Below are 21,305 nucleotides of genomic sequence, written 5' to 3'. Positions count from 1 at the left end.
CTTCCTGTCTTCATGTCCTCCTACCTACCCAGGGCAGGCCTTGTTCCCTGACTCCACAGGAAACCTGTGTCTGCCGTCACCTCCTCTCTCTTGCCCACAGCCATCAGCCCGATCCAATCCGAGCTCTGGCCTGCTTCTGCCCCAGCTTGCAGCCTCCCAGAGAGTGTGCGCCGCCGCTTCCCCGTCCTTTTCTGGGTCATCAGGGAGAAGAGGCGCTCTCCGTAGTGGCAGCCGGTGTTCTTGAGGAGTTAACTGGCACCTGGCTGGAGAGGGGGCTCAGGACAGTGTTTCCCCGTCTCTTTGGTACCGGGGACTAAATAGTTCCCTGTGGTGGCCTGTCCTGAGCACGGTGGCTTGGTCAACAGTGTCCCTTGGCCTCTGTCCTCTACACACCAAGACATTTCCTCTGTCTACTCCTACTTCAGTTGTGACAACAGAAGTGTCTCCAGACGTGTCTGAGGTCCCCAGCGAGCAGGACCCCTCCTACCTGAGATTCACTGGTCTAGGAGGTGAAGGCAGTGTTCCTGAAGCTTGGCTAGGCCTGGGCTAGAAGTGACCAGAGCAGTGGTCCAATCTGAACCACACAGTTTAAAGGGAATCTGGCCTCAGAGGCCTACAGAATCTTACAGGCACATAGACCCATGTGAGGAAAGAGGCGTTTTGGAAAAGGGGTCCCGGCAGCTTCCTGTAGGATGGACTGAAAAGCAGGGCCGGGACAGAGGAGTCTAGTATGAGTAAGGGCTGAGGCGGGATGTCTTGGTGCTTGTCAGATTGGCAGGTAGGTCTCCTAGGGAGTAGCAGAAACAGGAAGAGCAGCACCTGAGTGTCCCAGCCTGGCAGGGTCTCTCCTGTCTCCCCCAGTCATTTGCTGTACGACAAAGCCCAAGCCTCTGTTTTCTTCTTGCCTGGAGCCTCAGGTGGGGCTGGGTCATCTGTAGCCACGAGTGGAATGTTCATGTCAACTGGAGACCCCGAGGACGTGGGTCACACTGCGCACGCCCTGTGGCACAGCAGGTTGCTCGAGAACTAGGGGGTGGGGGCCTGGTGGGAGGTGAGGAACCGGTATGGGGGCTTTGAGAGGAGGCTCACCAGGAGTCAGGCTCAGGTTCTGATGTGCTGGGACTGCCTAGATGTCAGCCCGGTGGGACCTCAGGTGGGAAGGAAGATGAAATGCAGGTGTGGCGTTCAGCTCTTATCCTCTAGGTGGAAGAAGGGTCCCTGAGCTGACATCTGTGAAGCTTAAAGACCATATTGGCGGACATGGGGTGTGAAGTCAGAGAACCAGTTGGGAGAAGCATGGCCCTGGGAGGCTCTGAACGGCTGAGGTTTCCCAGGGAAATGCTCCTGGTCACCATAGGCCCTCCCCAAGATGGAAGTGGCTCTAGCAGCCTGCTCCCGATGAGTAGGATGGAGAAGGCTCTGCCTTGAGGATTCCAGGCCTGGGGTATAGACACTGTGGAGGCTGCAGCAGCAGGGGGTGGGGGCATCTTGCAGCCCCAGGAGTCCCCAGGCCAGGCTCCTCCATCTAAAACAAATACCTGCCCCGGAGGGTTTTCTGTTTCTCATTCCAGGGTCCTATTTCTAGAGCCATAAATCTTTGGTTCAAAATCGTGAATTTTCCAGGGTATGATTAATGAAGGAAAAATTGAGATGGCAGCACCAGAAACTGACCGGATTGAAGAAAGTCGGGGTGACAGGCTGGATGCAAGTTTAGGGCATCGCAGGCCAACCCCACAAGCTTCTGAACCAGGCAGGAGCACCACCTAGTGGTCACAGAGGGCATTGGCGCACACTCATTCTCTCCGTGGCTTTGAAGTGGTGGTAGCTCTGGGCCTTGTGAGGGCCAGAATCCTAGGATCCTTGACCTGGGTCTCACTTGAGGTCGCTCTGATGCAAAAGTCATTATGTGACCTAACTCTGGTCCCCTACAGATCCTTGAATCACCTGTGGCTTAGTAATAGAGAGTGTGTGTGTGTGTGTGTGTGTGTGTGTGTGTGTGTGTGTGTATGGGCCACCTTTCTGTTTTCCCATTTATCAGAATCCTCTGCGCTCCTCAAGGCCAGCTCAGTTCCGACACTGCGTTCCTGTGTCCCACGGGACCGCGTCCCATTGCCCCTGCACAGCCCCCTGATGTGTGGCCACCAGCTCTCCCCAAGTCACCGCGTCGTCTCTGCGTGTGCTGCCTGTCTCTTGCCCTCAGTGGCCTCTTCTGGGAGCAGCAGCTGTGATGATTGTCAAAAACGTTTGTTGGATCATGTCATGCTCAGCCCTGGGGCAGAACACCCGCATTTTCCTACCTTCCAGGTCCTGTCCTATCTGTCCCCTGGCCGAATTGCCTCTTTTATCTTCTGCCACATGTCACCGCAGCCATTCTGTGGCAGCCACACAGCAGCTTACTCCTCCTTGGCAGACAGGCTTGGTCCTAACTTGAGGCCTTCTAACTTGATCTATCCTTTTCCTGAACATCCTTGCATCTTTACTTATAGGGCACACTGCATCTTTTTATTTTATCTGTGCTTGCATTGGTCATGTGTGTGCGTGCCCATGAGAATCTTCTTTCCATCAGGCAGGCATTGGCCAGGACTGTCCACAACTTTCTCCTTGGCCTGGCATTTGAGAACCATGTGCCTGGTTAGAGTCTGTGGCTGTATGAGTGAAGGAAACGTAACTCCTGGGAGCCGATGCCCTTTCCCCTCACCTTGAGTGCCTGAGCATGGATTGCCTTGTCTGTGTGTGTTCCTTCCCCACCGTGAGAGCAGCTGGTGAGCAAGCGGGAGATGTACTCACTTCAGAGAGTCGGGCAATCAGCACAGTCCCAGCACCCAGTAGCTGCTCAGGAAATGCCTTTCAACAAACAATGCTCCATATTTATTAGTTTTATTAGTTAGGGTTCTCTAGAGAAACACATTATAGAACACACACACACACACACACACACACACACACACACACACACGATTTATTAGAGTGGTTTATAGGCCATGGTCCAACTATTCCAATAATGGCTGTCTCCCCCATGGAAAGTCCAAGAATCCAGTAGTTGTTCAGTCGTTGAGGCCGGCTGTCTTTAGAATACACAGCTGGTCTTTAGTATACACCAGAATCCTGGAGAAGTAGGCTCTAATATCAGCGAAGGAATGGAGTGGCCAGCAATATTGAGGGCAAGCAGGCGGAGAGCAATCACTCTTTCTTCCATGTCCTTTATACAGGGATATAGGCTGCCACCAGGAGGTGTGGCCCAGATTTAAGGTGGATCTCAAAAGATCCTCAAAAGATCTGGATTGAGAGGGAGTCTTTCCACTTCAAATAATTCAATCAAGAAAAATCCCTTGCAGGTGTACCCAGCCTCTTGAGTTTTAATCTTGATGTAGTCAAGTTGACAACCAAGACTAGCCATCTAATTAATTAGTCCATGGAAGGGCCTCTGCCCCCCTGAAGTTTGTAAGGTCACAAAGCCAGGGCGGGCAGAGCTGACTGCTAAGTCCACACCTGTGACTCAAGTCCTTACCATTTACCCTTTCCCTATTGTGGAAAATTCTTGTCTTCCACCTGCCTTGTGTCCACCCAGCCTTTGGTGACTGCCTCCTCCAAATGGTGTCTCTGACCAGGACAGTGATTGCCTCTTCTGAATGCCGGCAGCTGTTATTTGGTACCACTGTATACTGGTAGATGCTGCATTCTTACTGATCCCATTCAGCTCCATTCAGAATGGAGGCCCCTGGAAGGCAGGTCTCTAACGTGGCTGTAGCTTTTCTGGTATAGGACACTGTGCTGTAGGTACTCAATAAATATTGGCTGACTGATGGATTGGCTCCTCAGACTCCGCACACTTCCCTGGAGCTCGGAGGGAGCAAAGAGTGTCGATGAAACAGAGCATAAAGCAGTGCAGGTGTGGAGGCTTGCAGCTGTGAAAGGATGCTTCCCCAGGTTTCAGTCAGCGCTCCAGGGGTGCTGGAGAGGAGGGTCGGTTTACAGGTCCATCGTGCACACAGTCGGCTTAGTTCCGTGGATGGTGAAGTGTGTCGACCTCACTGCTTTAAGAAAATACCTGACAAAAGCCACCGCAGGGGATTTTTGTGGCTCACAGTCTGATGGGACAGCCCATCAGGGTGGGGAAGGCATGGCGGCGGGAGCGTGGAGGCAGCTGATCACAGTGTGCCCTATAGTCAGGGAACAGAGAGCGAAGGATGCCGGCACTCTGTTCCTTTCTCCATTTATTAACCTCAGACAGGAGGGTACCGTCCACATTCAGAGTGGGTCTTCCCCTGCAGTTAAGGCTCTCTGGAAATACCCTCATAGATCCACCCAGAGGTGTGTTTCCATGGTGGCTCCCACAAAGGTGACATTGAAGATTCACCAACATGGGAAGACAGCATGGACTCCTATGTCCCGCCCCTTAGCCAGCCCATGAGTACCTTTTGTTTTTTTTACCCATGAACTTGCTTTTCAGATTTCAGAGAACAGTGGGTATGTGGCCCTTCTGTTCAGGGTAGTGGGAGATACCCACCGAAGTCCTGGCTCTCAGAGCCAGTGCCCTGGGTCCTCTGCCATAGACCAGCCCTTCCTTCTCCAGTCACAGCCCCACCCCCATCCACCATTCTGAGCCTCCAGTCTCTGCCCAGAGGAGTGACCTGAGCTGCACGCTTGTGAATCTTTGTTTTTCCCTTTGTCTCATTTAACTTGCTCTTCAAAGAGACTTCGTGAGGTTTATGAAGCTGCCTCGTCCCATGTTCAGGAGGGGAAACTGAGGCATGCAGCGGCAAAGAGAGTGTGTCACAGGCTTTGGATCTATGATAATCTATGATAGTGCCTGCCTTTTTACAACCTTTTTGTAGCTCCGCATTAGGGGTGGGGTCTTGGGGGGTTCTGGGAGATGAATTCAGGAGCAATGCTGGTCTAACTGGCTTCTTCCCTCCCCAGCTCTGTGGCTGCGGGCTGCTTGGAGTGGGCATCTGGCTCTCCGTGTCCCAAGGCAACTTTGCCACCTTCTCCCCGAGTTTCCCTTCGCTGTCTGCGGCCAACCTCGTCATCGCCATAGGCACCATTGTCATGGTGACGGGCTTCCTGGGCTGCCTGGGGGCCATCAAGGAAAACAAGTGTTTGCTCCTCAGTGTAAGTTGGACCCCATGCCCCTTCCTTGTTTTCTGGGGCTCCCTAAGTCTGTGGAAATTGCTTCTGTAATGCTCTGTCCCTCTCACTCTCTGGCATGTGGTCTGTCTGGGTTTGCTTAGGAGTAGGTGAACCCTCCCAGACCTGGGAACCCCGCCCATCCCTCGTCTCCCCTCATTCTCCGTCAGCACCCACCCCTGGCCATTGCCACTATCCCGAACCCATGTTTGGACTTACATTTCCAGTTCTTCATCGTGCTGTTGGTCATTCTCCTGGCTGAGCTGATCCTGCTCATCCTCTTCTTTGTCTACATGGACAAGGTAAGCCTGCAGGGGGAGCGGTGTGGGAGGTCACACAGCCCCGGGGATGGGCCAGGCCAGGGGAGACATGGCTGCAGAGCCTGCCCAGTGCTGTGCAGGAGGCCTGAGGGTCCTGCTCTAGCCACCTCCCCTCCCCATCTAGAAACACTGCTTGTGTGGGCTGGGGAGGAAAGCCTGGTCTCAGCCACCTTGTGGTGTCGCCCCTGATCCGCCAGGTGAACGAGAACGCCAAGCAGGACCTGAAGGAAGGGCTGCTGCTGTACAACACCGAGAACAACGTGGGGCTCAAGAATGCCTGGAATATCATCCAGGCTGAGGTGCGGCTCGGGTCTCTGCATGGCCCGGGATGGGGCAAGCCTAGGGTACCCGGGCCGTTGGGGGACCACTCCCACTGGGGCATTTGCCGAAACTCGAAGGGATAGGACTGGGGAGGGGGGAGTACCGGAGGTGCCATGACCTGCACGCAGGCGTGGACAGGCCTGAGGAACTGTAGTGAGTGGTTAAGCTTTGTGATGAAGGACAGGAGTTACCAGATAGTGTTTGCTCAGGAGACAGCTTCTGATATTGACTCCATTCCCCAATGCGTACCCCACACAGACCCTGGGAGGGAATGGCGGGTGGATGGGCTGGCAATGGGCTAGGGAGGGTCCACACCACAAAGCAAAGAACTTAAGGTGGGGCTGAGCATGTATTGGGCTGGGCTCTCTTGGCCCACATGGTGCCCAGCCCCAAGGGACAGCAGCCTTGCCCCACCCCATTGGTCTAGGAAAGAGGAATGCCTTACTGCCTCTGGGGGCTTGCTGCAGCTCAAAGAAGAGACAAGAAGAAGCTCCTTTTCTCATTCCTGCTCTTGGGTGGCTGCCTTGGTGGGGTTGGCCTGAAAGAGGAAAGCCTCGGAAGACGGGGCCAGCAGTGGTGTATCGGGCCTCTCTTCCCACAGATGCGGTGTTGCGGAGTCACCGACTACACAGACTGGTACCCAGTGCTGGGGGAGAACATAGTTCCTGACCGCTGCTGCATGGAGAACTCCCAGGGTTGTGGGCGCAACACCACCACCCCCTTGTGGAGAACGGTGAGGCTGGGGAGCTGTGCCTGGGGCTCACTGATCCCAGAAGCCTGTGTACTGGGTGGGCCGGGGCTGCAGGAGGGATGGGAGTTAGTTCACTGTGGGATGGGGAGAGGGGTACGCTGGAGTGAAGCCAGCGGCTGTGTGTGTGTGTGTGTGGGGGGGTGTATGTATGTGTGTATACATGCACGCATGCGCATGTGTGCTGGCACCACAGTTGGGAGTCAGAAGGGGAGGGAATTAGACGGGTTGAGGCTATGCAGCTGGGATTTGCAGGTGGAACCTGGGGGTTGGAGGCTGATACTGGGGGTGGGGGCGGGGCGGGGGCTAAGGGGTAGTAAGGTAATGGAATTAAGAGCACAGACAGGGACTAGGGCAAAAAAAAATGTGGGGCCAGGCCGCTGGGAACTCCGCCGTGTGCCGGGACCTTATTAACCCGTGGTTCACTCCCCAGGGCTGCTATGAGAAGGTGAAGCTGTGGTTCGATGACAATAAGCACGTGCTGGGTACCGTGGGGATGTGCATCCTTATCATGCAGGTGAGGGGGCTCCAGGCTCACCGCACGTGCTGGGTACCGTGGGGATGTGCATCCTTATCCCGCAGATGAGGGGGCTCCAGGCTCACCGGCCTCTGGGCGGGTTAGAGCCTGAGCAGGACTAACCCGGTGCTTACACAGCCTAGAGTGTGAGGGGACCAGAGTGTCCAGGCCCAGCCATGAAGCCATCCCCGTGCTAGAGAGCTCTGAGTGAGGTCACAGGCAGTGAGCGAGGTGGTACTCGGTGCTAAGTGGGGGCCTGGACTAGATATTGGAGCCAGTGTCATCCGACTTGCTTTCCGTGAGAGCCAAAGGTACGCAGTGCCCTGGGTCATCAGCTTTAATAATGGGACATGTGGCACCTCGGGTCACGGCATGCGTGGCCTCTGCCTGCACCTCTGTGTCTCCACCTGCTTTCAGGATTCTGGTTGAGGAGCGTAAATGAGATTTAATGTCGTCTAAGATGCCTATGCCCAAAGAAATCACTTCACGTATTCTAGAACCAAACAAGGGGTTGGCATGAGTTCTAATGCCCCCTACCACCCTGTTTCCGTCCTCACTCTCCTACCTCAGCTCCTCTTACCATGTGGAGGGTCAGGTCCTGTGTGCACTCTGCCTTCTCCCCCGGCCTCTGAAAGGTTAGCATGGGAGTAGCCTTGGGGGTGTGTGGCCTTCTGCAGCACTGTGACTCAAAGGGCCTGGACTACATTCTCTATGTGGAGTTTCAGCTGGGCGTCCAGGAGAGTCTCCGAGACTGTGCTTTCTCTGTTTCCTGGCTCACTTTCCAGCACACTGGGTTATACCCACTCTTACATTAGATTGTCTAGAACAGTCCCAAGCTTGTGAAACTGAGGTCAGACCCCAGGCCACTAGAGCATCCCTTTAAAGGCCTTTCCTTGTCTTTCAGATCCTGGGAATGGCTTTTTCCATGACTCTGTTCCAGCACATCCACCGGACGGGTAAAAAGTATGACGCCTGAGCGTTTGGCAGCGCCCGGCCCCACCCGGACACTGTACGTGCCAGGGGAGAGGACCTGAGTCGGTGTCTCCTGTCTGCCCTCCGATGGCCACCCTGCTCCACCTGCCAGCCTGCCCTCCCCTGCCCACATCCTTGGCCTTGGACCTTTTGGAGGGCAGAGGCCCAGGGAGGAGGCATCATGCAGAGACCTCAGGGCTTGGGCGCCTGGATTCCCGCACCTGCATATTTGCCAAAGACGCCAGGGCGGGCAGGGTATCGAGGAGGAAGCCCCTGCATTGATGGGCTTCTGCCCCTGCCCTTCCTCACGCTGACACTTGTCCTTGTGTGGGGTGGAGAGTCTGCCCCACCGAGGCCACTGCCGTCCATGGCTGCCCAGCCAGAGCGCCGGCCAGGGTGCAGTGTGGCACCACCCGGTCGGGCCCCCTGGAGCACCCTGCCTGGGTTTTTATACTATAGTGTAACTTTTTTTATTTTACTCTGATTATGATTATTCAGGAATATTATCTCTCAGATAAGTTTAGGATTAGCTTTCTGATTTATAACTTTTTACTGTGTTGATTTCCATAACGGTTTGAGTTCCCTTTTCCTGTGGGTGGGGATGGGCAGGGAGCAAGGACCCCCATCCACTTTCAGTGAGGACACGTCACTGTGCAACACTCATGAGGCTCTAGGGTGAGAAGTGCCAGGTTTCCTCCCAGAACTCACCTCAGAGAGAGGGTGCAGCCATGATACGGGGCCCTGCCAGGCCTGGCAACCATGGGCAAGGCCAGAAGAGACAGGTGTGATATAAAGTATGGCGGGGCGTCCTACTCAGGGGTGATGGGGTGGTGCCCGAGTTGGGGAGGTCACATTTGTAGGGGATGCTTGGGACGGGGTAGTGAAATGCTTTGCTGGGGGGCGGCAATCCGACCAGTGTGTATCATTTCCTTCCTCCTCTCTCAGTCCTCTGCAGGCTTCCTTCCTGACCCACATGCATCCTGCATCCCAGACGGTCACTCTCACACATTCCTGCTACGGATCCCTCTGGTTCAGATCCCACTCTGCCCGCCCTGTTCTGGGCAGTGGAAGCGGACGTGTTCAGCTTCCCAGACTGAAACAGAGTCTCAGGACTGCCAGGAGGGGAGGCAGAGTTGGCATCTGTGGCCAACCCCAGCAGACTCCCTCAGTTGCTGACTTCCCAACTGAGGGGAAGGGGAAGGGCCATGAAGGTCTCAGGACCCTCCCTCCTTAGGATCCATTGCTGTCCACATTGGGTGGCAGGCATCACATCCCACGTAACCTCAAAGAGACAAGACCCAGAACTGAGAAGTCAGGCTCCCATTGCCACAGCGGTACTGGGAGAAGGCCCTCATTTTGGACGCCCCGTGCTGGGTGGAGGAGATGGAGGCAGGCCATATTCCCAGCTGTAGCCGCAGTTCTGCCAGCACGGATGCCCAGTTTGCCCCTCTGTGAACAGAGTAAGGCTGTGGGACTGGCCCAGCAGCCACCTGGGATCCAGAGTGCCACGGGCTGCATGTGGCAGCTGCTTCCCCCTGCCATTTGACTCCTTACCACCATTTCCCACCGGGCCAGGTCTTCCCCCCACCCAGCCACACCACCCAGCCAACCTATAACCTCTCTGACTACCTTGAATAACAAGACAGGGATGTGGAACTTTCAGTGTGTCCAAGACTCAAGTTTTGGGGGTGAGAGAGGATAGCAGGGGCTCTAAGCAAATTGGACAGAGTTTGCCAGTTCCAGGAGATGGAATTGTGTCATTAGGGGAACGACAGCCAGCTCCCTGGGGACCCCAAGATACAGAGTTCAGGTAGACCCATTCAACAATCAGAAGAAAAAAATGTGGCGCCTGCTGCGTAACGGGTTGGTGTGGGTGGAGTGGGTGGGTTTGTTTATGTCTATCAATGGGATTTTTAACTTCCATTAATGTCAACAGTGCATCTCCCCGTACACCGGGAAGGATTTAGCCTCCCTGCCACCTCAGGTCTCTAGAGTGAGTGCTTCAGGGTGGTGCTAGTCCCCAGAGCTGCAGCCCAAGTTCCCCACCCTCACCAGCCCCACCTCAACTGTCTATTCAGCAGAGCCAGACCACAAGTCCCAAACTGCCTTCTTGCTTTAGCTGTGTGTGGATGTGCCGTCATCTGCAGAGTCTACATGGGCCAGAGGTCTCCATGCACAGGGCGGGTGTCCTGAACCCCTTGCCTGTCTCGGGGAATGGCCCCCATACACTAGACGGCCACACCAGGTGAGGCCAGCTCCGATCCTCTTGGCTGTGAGCTCACTGAGGACAGTCCCGCCATGAGACCTCCCTCACCTGCTCTTGCCTTGCCTAAGGCAAAGCTGTTTCCACCAGGTCCCACACGAGCAGTCTGCAGACCAGACTCAGAAAGTTTGCAGGTGACGTCAAGGAAATGCCCGGCCTAGCTGTGGCATTTCTCCACAGCCGGCGAGCAGAGGGCCTCAGTGGGCAGGTTCTGGAAACGGCTCTCAGGTGCCCAACAGGTGTCAAGGCGCAAGTCTCCTTGTGCCTCTGCTCGGAGCTCGAACAGTGCCATCCTGTCTCTGGGCCAGCACCTCAGCTCTTCTCCCCCTCGCCCATGTTCTGGCCTCACTTAGAACTGAGTGGCTAAGCCTCCAGGCACTTGAAGTGGATGGAATTGTTGTCCCCTTCTCTGGCCCCCTGCCCACCCGCTGGTGGCGGTGCTAACGCAGGACATGGCACAGGAAGGGGAGCCGGGTGCCAGGTGCTGGGGTCTGTTCCGTGCCCCTCAGCCCCGGGGTCCGGTGTCCCCTCCCATGTTCCTGTTCTCTCATTTCCCTTCCCTCCTCCATGATGGTGGGGTCCTGGCCTCCTCTCCCTCAGTGGGCATTCGGAGGAGTCCGGCCTTTGGGCCTCCACCTGCCTTGCTGTCCCTGGGTGGCCAGAGAGCCAGGAGTGCACGCTTATCGGTTTCGAATGCACTTTCTGCTTGCAACGCCTTGTCCGCATCTCCTACGTCCCAGGCCCTGCTTTAACGAACACCATGTTTTTAGCATGTTTTTAAATAAAAACCGATAATGTGTCAAAAGCACAAGCAGACTGTTACTCAGTGGTGTGTTTTCTTCCTGAGCCGTGACCAGGACCTGTTTCATGTAGCTGTTGGTGGAGGGACCCAGCAGAGACCAGACAGTCCCCTGTAAGAGGACCTCATCTCTTTCTCGTGGCCCGGGTGTCAGATTTGTCAAAGAGTGAATGATCTCTGTCCCCTCTGTGGAGGCCTGGAGAATCCTCACACACCTGTCTGGTGACTGATGCTGAACTAATCAGGGGTTTCCAGTGACTCAAGCCTTCTGCATTCCACCCCAGTGACTGGTCACCCGCAGTTGGCTGGTCCTGTGGTCAGCTGTGGGAGGAGTGAGAACCAGAGAACCAGGTCCTTACTTCCGGTGGGGAAGGCTGTCGGGATAGGCACACCTGTGCCCCAACTCCTCTGTTGCTCCTGAAGGTGCCTCTGAGCCTGCTGTCTTTTCCAGGAGTGTGAGGACCTCATGATGTCATTTGGCCCAGGTAGCTCCAGACAGCCTCCAAGAAAAGCCTGGACACAAGAGTCTGTGAGGATGGTCACGGGGGAGGCAGAAGCATAAGTTGACTGGCAGGCATGTCAGCCAATCCTGCGGGCCTCCGTGCTTCCCTGGTGTGGGAGTCTCCTGCTGCCCCAGTTGGGTTCTGGCTTTGGGGCTTTCTCACACTGTTGCAGTGAGAAAATGCAGACGAGGGCAGCCCAGAGTTCTCTTTGCCCTGGCTCACTGGGTGCCATTATCTCCAGTGAGGAGGCAGAGATGGAATGAACAAGTGCAGGAGTCTGAAGGCTGGGATGGAGGTGGGGCAGCTCCGAAGCCCTCCAGGTGTGCATCAGTGTCTCCCTCCTTCAGGAGAGTGGCCATGTTGACACCTGATTGTCCCAAAGCATCAACCTGCAATGGCTTGCTTCCAACATCTCCAGGACTTTATCTCAAATTTTGAATAAAGTCCAAAGGTCCAGCTAGAATGGCTTCTTGTGAACCTCCCCAGACTTATCCAGAGCAAGGAGCCAGATAATCTCTCAACTGTCGAGGACCAACTAGGTCATTGGAATTGGCAAGAAAGCCACTTCTCATCTGTCCATTTGCTCCTACACCTGCCCCCAGGGTGTGGCCACATTTGCTGGTATCTGCCAGGTCAGTGTGCTGTCTGCTGGTGGTTCATAGGTTGTAGACACAATAACCCCTTTGTTAGTACACTGGGTAAATGAGCCACGGCAATTAGTCAGGGGCCTTCTGGAGTCTTCTAATGACAGGTCTAAAGTTAAGAGGATAGGTCCTTGTAGATGTAACCGTCTTGTTAAATAAGAAACACAAAGCCAATGCAGAGATGAAAGCCCAAGAGGTCAGAGTAATAGCTAAGCACTAAAAACTGTACCCTTCATTGCCACTCCTGTCCTTCCCTCTGCAAGAGGCCTACTTCCTGTGTGTTTGTCCTTTTTTTATTGACTTTCTGTTCTGCCTTCTCATTGGTTGTAAACCTAACCACATGACCTCCTTGTCACTGCCCATTTATACAGACCTCCAGGTCTTCTACGCTTGGTATTGAGATTAAAGGCGTGTATCTCCATGCTGGTGGTATCCTTGAACACACAGAGATCTCTGCCTGTCATGTGATCAGGATTAAGGGCATGTACTACCACTGCCAGATTTCTACTATGGCTTACTATTAGCTCTGACCCCCAGGCAACTTTATTTATTAACATACAAATAAAATCACATTTCAGTACAAATAAAATATCACCATAGGTCCTAGCTCTTCTCTCCATGGGAGGGAATGGCTTAGATCCCTCAGAGGACCCCTCAATTAATCCCCATTAGCCTATGATGTGGGAGAACAGCCTCCCATCTGTGCTTTGTGAAGGCAAAAAAAGGCCAGCTCAGGAGTAATAGCTAAATAGATCTGACAAGACCTGCTGACAGACCTTAGAAGCCAGACCAGGGTGGCACAGATAAGATGTCAAGTCACTCACAGACATGAATTCAAACTTATGTGCAGTACCTACTACAGGGACTGGATGGCACAGAGCTGACTTGTCCACAGAGCCAGACATGTCATGGGGCCACAGGAGAGGCCACACGATTGCACTTCAGTACTAGTAACGGTATTCTCAGGGTTCAGGGTGGCCATGGGGGCCAGGCAATGACCCCCAACTTGCCTGGTGAGAGCCCTTCTAGGGGATACTGTTGAGGCTAATCGAGGAATAGTTAACTTGGTGCAAGGGGGTGTCTGAGTACAGTGGGTAGAAGGGGAGTGTCCAGGAGTGCAAGGGGGTGTCTGAGTACAGTGGGTAGAAGGGGAGTATCTGCAGGGACAGACTCCTCTCCTCTGTACAACCTCATGAAAAAGCTCAAGAACCCAGACTTCCATGCAGGAAGAATAGAACTTCTGAGGTTTTAAGACCCAATAGAGGTGTTTAGCCTTGGCCTCCAGTGAGATGTCCGGCTGCAGATGGAATGTGGTCAGAGGGAGAGAGTTGCTCCAGGGGTCCTGATGGGAGATGAGCCCGGGGACTAATCAGATCTGCTGGAGGAGAAACATCATTCACCACACAGCTCACTCAACCTGGACAGGCGGTGACTAATTCTTTGCACTGATAGGTGTGTGTATTCGGTACCTGGAAGGAGCACCTTAAGGAAGGAAGGGTATGTTTGGGCTCACAGTTTGGGAGTGCAGCCCCTCCTGGCAGGCCAGGCATGGCGGCAAGATGTGAGGGAGTGGGTCACATTGTGTTTGTAGTCAGGAAGCAGAGAGAATGAATGTTGGTGCTCAGCTGGCGCTCTCTTTTTAATTTGATCCAGGATCCCACCCATGTAATGGTGCCATCCACACTCCGGGTGGGTCTTCTCCATTACATCCTCACAGACATGTCCAGAGATATGTTTCCATGGTGATTCTAAATCCAGTCAAGTCGACACTAAAGATGAACCATCACAACAAGAGATTGCATCGTCTGGCCCTGAGTGAAGGAGCTGGCAGAAGTTCTTGTGTTGTCGACACAGTTGGATCTCTAGCCTGGCTAGCTCAGTGGGTAGAGCATGAGACTCTTAATCTCAGGGTTATGGGTTCGAGCCCCACCTAATGCAGGAAAGGAGGCCGGGATAAAGTCAGGTTTATTCAATACACTGCAGTCATGACACAGAAACAAATCAGTGGCGCTGCTGCTGAGCCAGCTGTTACCGCCTCTCCTCTCACTCATCAAGGGAGATGGGGAAAGTCGGGAGAAGGTCACCGAGCTGTGGCTTCAGCAAGCCCTCCACAGTCCAAGGTCGGTGGCGGGCACCTCTTCTCCCTAGTTTTTATCCGGTCATATCTCCAGAGAAGACCACGCCCATTGGGCCAAGCTGCTCTAATACAATTGGTCATCGGGCTGAATTCCCACATCTCTCCGTGTGTCTGTATTGAACTTCATACTTGCAAAATGCTCCCACAAACATTCAGGATCCTCCTGACCCCAAACATTTTCCTTGTCCTCATGCCTAAGTTTCACCATTAGAGATATACCATGGAGGGTGGCAGGGCCATAGTTTGGGAATTGGGAGACCTGGATTCACTTCCTGGATTCTGCACCTGGTGTCCATGGGAGCCTCAACCAGTCTCTGAATTTTTCTTGATTTTTGCCATCTGCTAATTGAGAATAATGCCCATCAGACATATCTATGACGGTGGCATAAAATAATTCATATTCCACGAAGCTTTATTCAACATAAAGAACAAAATCATGGGGATGGGGGAGATGGCTAGTAGTTAGGAGCGCTTTCTCCTCTTGCAGAGGACCCAGGTTTGGTTCCCAGCACTCACGTGGTGGCTCACAACCTGCTGTAATTTCAGTTCCAGGGGATCCAACACCCTCTTCTGACTTATGTGGGCATCAGGCACACATGTGGTGCACATACATTCATGCAGGAGAGACAATCATACACATAAAAATAAATCAATCTTTAAAACATGTTTAAAAGGATAAAACCATGTCATTGTCAGGAAAATGGTTAGATCATCATATTAAACAAGACAGGACCATACAAATGTCACACATTTCCTCTATTTGGAATCTAGATTTTATTAAAAGATATAAAAGTATAAGGTGGACTCTAGAAAAAGGAAGGGGGCCAGTGAGAGGGAAAAGGGCACACGAGAGGGTGATGGAGGCATGACCAAAATAGGACCTAACCTCTCTTTAATACAATTAAAATTAGGGGGGGGGGCTGGAGAGATGGCTTAGCGGTTAAGAGCACTGGCTGCTCTTCCAGATGTCCCAGGTTTGATCCCCAGCAACCACATGGCAGCTCACAACTGCCTATAACTCTAGCTGCTGGGAAACCTATGCCCTCTTCTGGCTTCTGCAGGCACCAGGCATGCACATGGTAAACAGACACATGCTGGCAAAACACCCACACAAAAGAAAAATAATAAGGTATAAAGGCATTAACTTGTGCAAACGCCAAGTCCTCAAACTACGGCAGGGTCCATAGAAAAGCACCATCCAGGCTGAAAGCCAGGGACACAGGAGGGTGATGTGGAGAGGGGAGTAGGTGCTTTCAGAGAGAGAGAGAGAGAGAGAGAGAGAGAGAGAGAGAGAGAGAGAGAGAGAGAGAGAGAGAGAGAGAGAGAGAGAGAGAGCTGAACAGACCCCAGTGGATAGGCGTCCTGGGCCTCAGCTCAGCTCCAGCTGGCTCAGCACCACCACTCAATAATCCACAGAAGTCAGATTAAATAAATGTCATTCGACGCAAACGTATTGGCATTGCACTCATCCCTCCAAGCATTCAGCAAGATCGGGAGGCGATCTGGGTTTTGCTGAGTCTAATGACAGTCATGAAATGACCTCTATTGTCTCCTTAGCCAAGAAAAAGAACAATGCAGGCCAAGCTCTCCTGCCTAAAGATTCCGCTTTGTGCCCCAGGGGCCAACAGAGCTGAGAACCCATGGAGGGGGGGGCGCAGGGACGGACCCAAGACATGGGCCAGTCCCTCTTTGCAGCCCTTGGCACAGAATAGAGAGACAAGTTGGTTGAGGAAGCTACACAGTGCTCCTGTCTGGGTCTTGTGGTTAGCATCTGTTGCCTAGAACTTTTTTTTCTGGGTACCGAGTTTTGGAACTTAGTCTGGGCTGATGTCCAGTGCAGTCCTGTCCCATGTGGTTAAAGTGAGAAGCGGCTCATGATTTGTAGCTTAATGACATCAGGAAGCCCCCTGTCTTTTGTCTGATTCCTGTCCTGACTTCCTACACAGAACTGGGATATATCCTTAATATATAGAAATATAGTTCCCCAGCAAGGCCCACCGCCCTTCCTGAAGGACTACCACCTGGCCACCCAGAGCAAGTAAGCTGAATGTGGTATCTGGTCTTTAGGGCTTTCTAAAACAATTAGGGATTTTGAAAGTCTGGTGGAGGGCTGGGGTTGTGACTCATTGGTCAAGTACTTGCCTAACATGTGGAGACGTTGGGTTTCATCCCTAACACCACAAAAACAGAATAACCCACAGACCGGAGGCAGTGGTTCACTAAACCTCTTGGCTATGGTTGGCTGTTATGGTTTGAATCTGAAAAGTCTTCCACATGTTCATGTCTTGAATGCTTGCTCTCCAGTTTGGGCCTCTATTTCAAAGGCTGTGGAGCCTTGAGGAGTTGGAGCCTGCCTAAGGGAAGGACAGCAGCAGGGATGGGTCTTGAAGATCAGACCTACCCATGGTGTCAATCTCTGCTTCCTGTTCAGTCACCATGTGAACAGGCTGCTACTACGTGCTCCCACTGCCACAGACTCATCTCTGATATGATGGACTGAAATCCCACGGAACTTGGGAGCTAAAACAAACCTCTCCTCTCTTAGGTTATTTCTGCCAGGCATGTTGTTATGGTGATGAGACAAGTGATGCATTGGCTTTGTTAGATTCTTACTGCAGTGATCATGTTTGCACCTGGCCGATGGACAGGATGGATGCAAAGGCTCTGCCTGGGCCCACAGCTGTGTCTCCTTCCTGATGACGTCATTAGGGCTCCAACCAGAGATAGAGATAGGAAAAGGCAGCAAATGCTCCCTGTGTGTTTATGGGGCTTCGGCCTTCATGTGCATCTTCTCTACATAGCCTGTTAGCCTCTGTGGAGAGGCAGTGGGAACCAGGGTCCCCAGACACGACAAGCTAGGGCCGCCATGAGTACTGGCATCTGCTAGGAAGTAGTGGCGTATCACAGGCTGGCTGGAAGCCCCCAGGAAGATCTTGACATTGCTTCAGCAGTCATGCTGCCTGCCCTCCTTGTCTGCTCCCAGGGCCGTTTAGACAGGAGCTGTGAACCACCATAGAGCTGCTTGTCTGTAGTGGGGAAGAGTGTGGAGTGCTCCTTACCTTTCCTAGGGTATGTCTGTGCATTTGTGTGCACACTTATGCACCCTCGTAGTAATGCTGAAGGGTGAGCAGAGATCTCACTTCAGTGGGATAGAGGACAATAAATATGTTGTGGGGGTTTGAAAGAAAATAGCCCCCAAAGGGAGTGGCACTATTAGGAAGTGTGGCTTTGTTGGAGTGGGTGTGGCCTTGTTGGAGGAAGTGTGTCATGTGGAGGCGGGCTTTGAGGTCTCATATATGCTCAAGCCACACCCAGTATCTCAGACCGCTTCCTCTTGCCTGTAAGTCAAGATACAGTAGCCTCAGCTCCATCTCCAGCACTATGACTGCTTGCATGCCACTGTGTCGAACCATGATGATAATGGACTAAACCTTTGAAAAGCCACCCCAATGAAATGTTTTTCCTTTATGAGAGTTGCCATGGTCATGGCATCTCTTCACAGCAATAGAAACCTGAACTAAGACATATGTCTTGGCCAGGGCCACTCCCTCTAACTCTCAGATACCAGAGGGCTCTGCTGTGATTGCTTGCAGTGATTGGCCAGGCCCTGGAGCTCTTCTGCCACGTGGATCTGCATGTAGGGATTTCCTCAGGTGGGCCAATAAGATCTGCACCCATGGCAAGTGGCCAGACACCTTCCAGAGCTCACAGTGAGTCTTCCTAGGAGCCTCTCTTGTCTCGCCCTCCACCCCCTGGAGTCCCTAAGTCTTAGGGTTCCCAAGACTCAGCTTACCCTCACCAGACCTCAGCAACTTCTAGAAAGAACAGTGAATTTAGGAGACTGTGTGGTTTTTTTTTTGTTGTTACTGTTTGTTTTTATTTGTTTTGGTCATATTATCTTTTACCTCTTCACTGGGCAAACTAGTGCTTGAGCAAACATTCAAGTCTGGTTTTCTTTTGTGTTTTTGTGTTTTGTTTTTTAAATTATTACATTTGTGGGAGGGGACATGCATGCTGTGGCTTACATGTGGAGAGCAGAGGACAACTTTTAAGAGTCAGTTCTCAAACTCATGGAAACTAAACAGTCCTCTGCCGAATGAAAACTGTGTCAAGACATAAATAAAGAAATTAAAGACCTTCTGGAATTCAATGAAAATGAATGCACAACATACCCAAACCTATAGGATACCATGAAAGCAGTGCTAAGAGGAAAGTTCACAGCACTAAGTGCCTACATAAAAGAGTTGAAGCGATCTGATACTAGCAACTTAACAGCACACCTGGAATCCCTAGACCAAAAAGAAATAAGCACACCTAAGAGGAATAATCAAGCTGAGGGCTGAAACCAATAAGATAGAAACAAAGAGAACAATACAAAGAGTCAATGAAAGAAAGAGTTGATTCTTTGAGAAAATCAACAAGATAGACAAAACCTGATCCCAACTAACTAAAAGACACAGAATATCCAAATTAACAAAATCAGAAATGAAAAGGGGAACATAACAACAGACACTGAGGAAATCCAGACAATCATTAGGTCATACTTAAAAAACTTGTACTCCACAAAATTGGAAAAATCTAAAAGAAATGGATGGTTTTCTCAATAGATACCACTTACCAAAGTTAAATCAAGATCAGGTAACAACTTAAATAGATCATATAACCCCTAAGGAAATAGAAGCAGTCATTAAAAGTCTCCCAACCAAATAAGCCCAGGGTCAGATGGTTTTAGTGACGAATTCTACCAGACTTTCAAAGAAGAGCTAACACCAATAGTCCTCAAATTATTCCACAAAATAGAAACAGAAAGAACATTGCCAAATTCATTTTATGAGGCCACAGTCACCCTGATACACAAACCACACAAAGATTCAACAAAGAAAAAGAATTGCAGACCAATCTCCCTTATGAACATAGATGCAAAAATACTTGCAAACTGAATCCAAGAACACATCAAAAAGATCATCCACCATGATCATGTATGTAGGCTTCATCCCACACATGCAGAGATGGTTCAACATATGAAAATCTGTCAATGTAATCAATAAACAAATTGAAAGAAAAAAACCATATGATCATCTCATTAGATGCTGAAAAAGCTTTTGACAAAATCCAACATCTCTTCATGAAAAAAGTCCTGTAGGCATCAGGGATACAAGGGACATACCTAATAAATAATAAATAAACATAATAAAAGCAATATACAGCAAGCTGACAGCCACCATCAAATTAAATGGAGAGAAACTCAAAGCAATTCCACTAAAATCAGGAACAAGACAAGCCTGCCCACTCTCTCCATATCTATTCAGTATAGTACTTGAAGTTCTAGGTAGAGCAATAAGGCAACTTAAGGAGATCAAGGGGATACAAATTGAAAAGGAAGAAGTCAAACTTTCGCTATTTGTAGATGATATGATAGTATACATAAGTGACCCAAAAAATTCTACCAGGGAACTCCTACAGCTGATAAACACCTTCAGCCAAGAGGCTAGATACAAGATTAACTAAAAAAAAAAATCAGTAACCCTCCTATATACAAATGACAAACAGACTGAAAAAGGAATCAGGGAAACAATACCCTTCACAATAGCCATAAACAATATAAAATATCTGGGTAACCAAGCAACTGAGAGACTTGTATGATAAATACTTCAAGGATTTGAAGAAATAAATTGAAGAAGAAATATCAGAAAATGGAAAGATCTCCAATGCTCATAGATCAGTAGGATTAGCATAGTAAAAATGCCATCCTACCAAAAGCAATCTACAGATTCAACACAATTCCCATCAAAATTATGACACAATTCTTTACAGACCTTGAAAAGACAATACTCAACTTCATATGGAAAAACAAAAAACCCAGAATAGATAAACCAATCCTGAACACTAATAGAACTTCTGGAGGTATCACCATCCCTAATTTCAAGCTATATTATGGAGCTATAGTAATAAAACCTACATAGTATTGGCATAAAAAAAAAGATAGGTTGATCAATGGAATTGAATAGAACACCCAGAAAGAAATCTGTACACCTATGAACACCTGATTTTTGATAAAGAAACCAGAAATATACAATGGAAAAAAGAAAATATCTTCAACAAATGGTGCTGGTCTAACTGGATGTTGGTATGTAGAAGAATGACAGAGTCATATCTATCCTCCTGAACAAAACTGAAGTCCAAGTGGATCAAAGACATCAACATAAAACCAGGTGCACTGAATCTGATAGAAGAGAAAGTGGGGAACAGCCTTGAACTCACTGGCACAGGAGACAACTTCCTGAACAGAACACCAATAGTGCAAGCACTAAGAGCTACAGTTAATAAACGGGACCTCACGAAACAGAAAAGCTTCTGTAAGACAAAGGACACTGTCAATAGGACAAAATGACAGCCTACAGAATGGGAAAAGATCTTCACCAACTCCACATCTGACAGAGGGTGAATAATCCAAAATATATAAAGAACTCGAGAAACTAGTCATCAACAAACCAAATAACCCAACTGAAAAATAGGGTACAGATCCAAACAGAATTCTCAACTGAGGAATCTCAAATGGCTGAGAAACACTTAAAGAAATGTTCACCATCCTTAGCCACCAAGGAAATTAAAATCAAAGTGACTCTGAGATTCCATCTTACACTTGCCAGAATGTCTAAGATCAATGACACAAGAGACAGCTCATGCTGGCAAGGATGTGGAGCAAGGGGAACACTCCTCTATTGCTCGGTGGAGGTGCAAACTTGTATAGCCACTATGGAAATCAATATGGCAGGCAGTTTCTCAGAAAATTGAAAATTGATCTACCTTAGGACCCAGCTATACCACTCTTGGGCATATCTGCAAAGGATTCTCTACCATACCACAAGGACACTTTTCCAACTATGTTCATAGAAGCTTTATTCATAATAGCTGGAAACTGGAAACAACCTACATGTCCCTCAACTGAAGAAC

The 21,305-nt window shown here is 50.7% G+C and overlaps 1 protein-coding gene across 8 annotated transcripts in view; it reads left to right on the top strand.

Annotated features, from left to right (window-relative positions):
- Positions 1-11,090, top strand: part of Tspan9 (tetraspanin 9) — a 184,368-nt gene extending 173,278 nt beyond the window's left edge. For all 8 annotated transcript variants that reach the window (XM_006987866.4, XM_076568039.1, XM_016006396.3 and 5 more), the window contains 6 exons: positions 4,921-5,112; positions 5,355-5,429; positions 5,645-5,746; positions 6,370-6,501; positions 6,950-7,033; positions 7,938-11,090. In XM_006987866.4, coding sequence (XP_006987928.1) covers positions 4,921-5,112; positions 5,355-5,429; positions 5,645-5,746; positions 6,370-6,501; positions 6,950-7,033; positions 7,938-8,009 — 657 coding nt within the window. In that variant the 3' untranslated portion in view covers positions 8,010-11,090. The remainder of the gene's footprint in view (positions 1-4,920; positions 5,113-5,354; positions 5,430-5,644; positions 5,747-6,369; positions 6,502-6,949; positions 7,034-7,937) is intronic.
- Positions 11,091-21,305: the final 10,215 nt, after the last annotated feature.

This window comes from Peromyscus maniculatus, chromosome 3 (genome assembly GCF_049852395.1).
Source record: "Peromyscus maniculatus bairdii isolate BWxNUB_F1_BW_parent chromosome 3, HU_Pman_BW_mat_3.1, whole genome shotgun sequence".
Taxonomy (NCBI): domain Eukaryota; kingdom Metazoa; phylum Chordata; class Mammalia; order Rodentia; family Cricetidae; genus Peromyscus; species Peromyscus maniculatus.
This window is presented reverse-complemented; position numbering and strand designations above follow the sequence as displayed.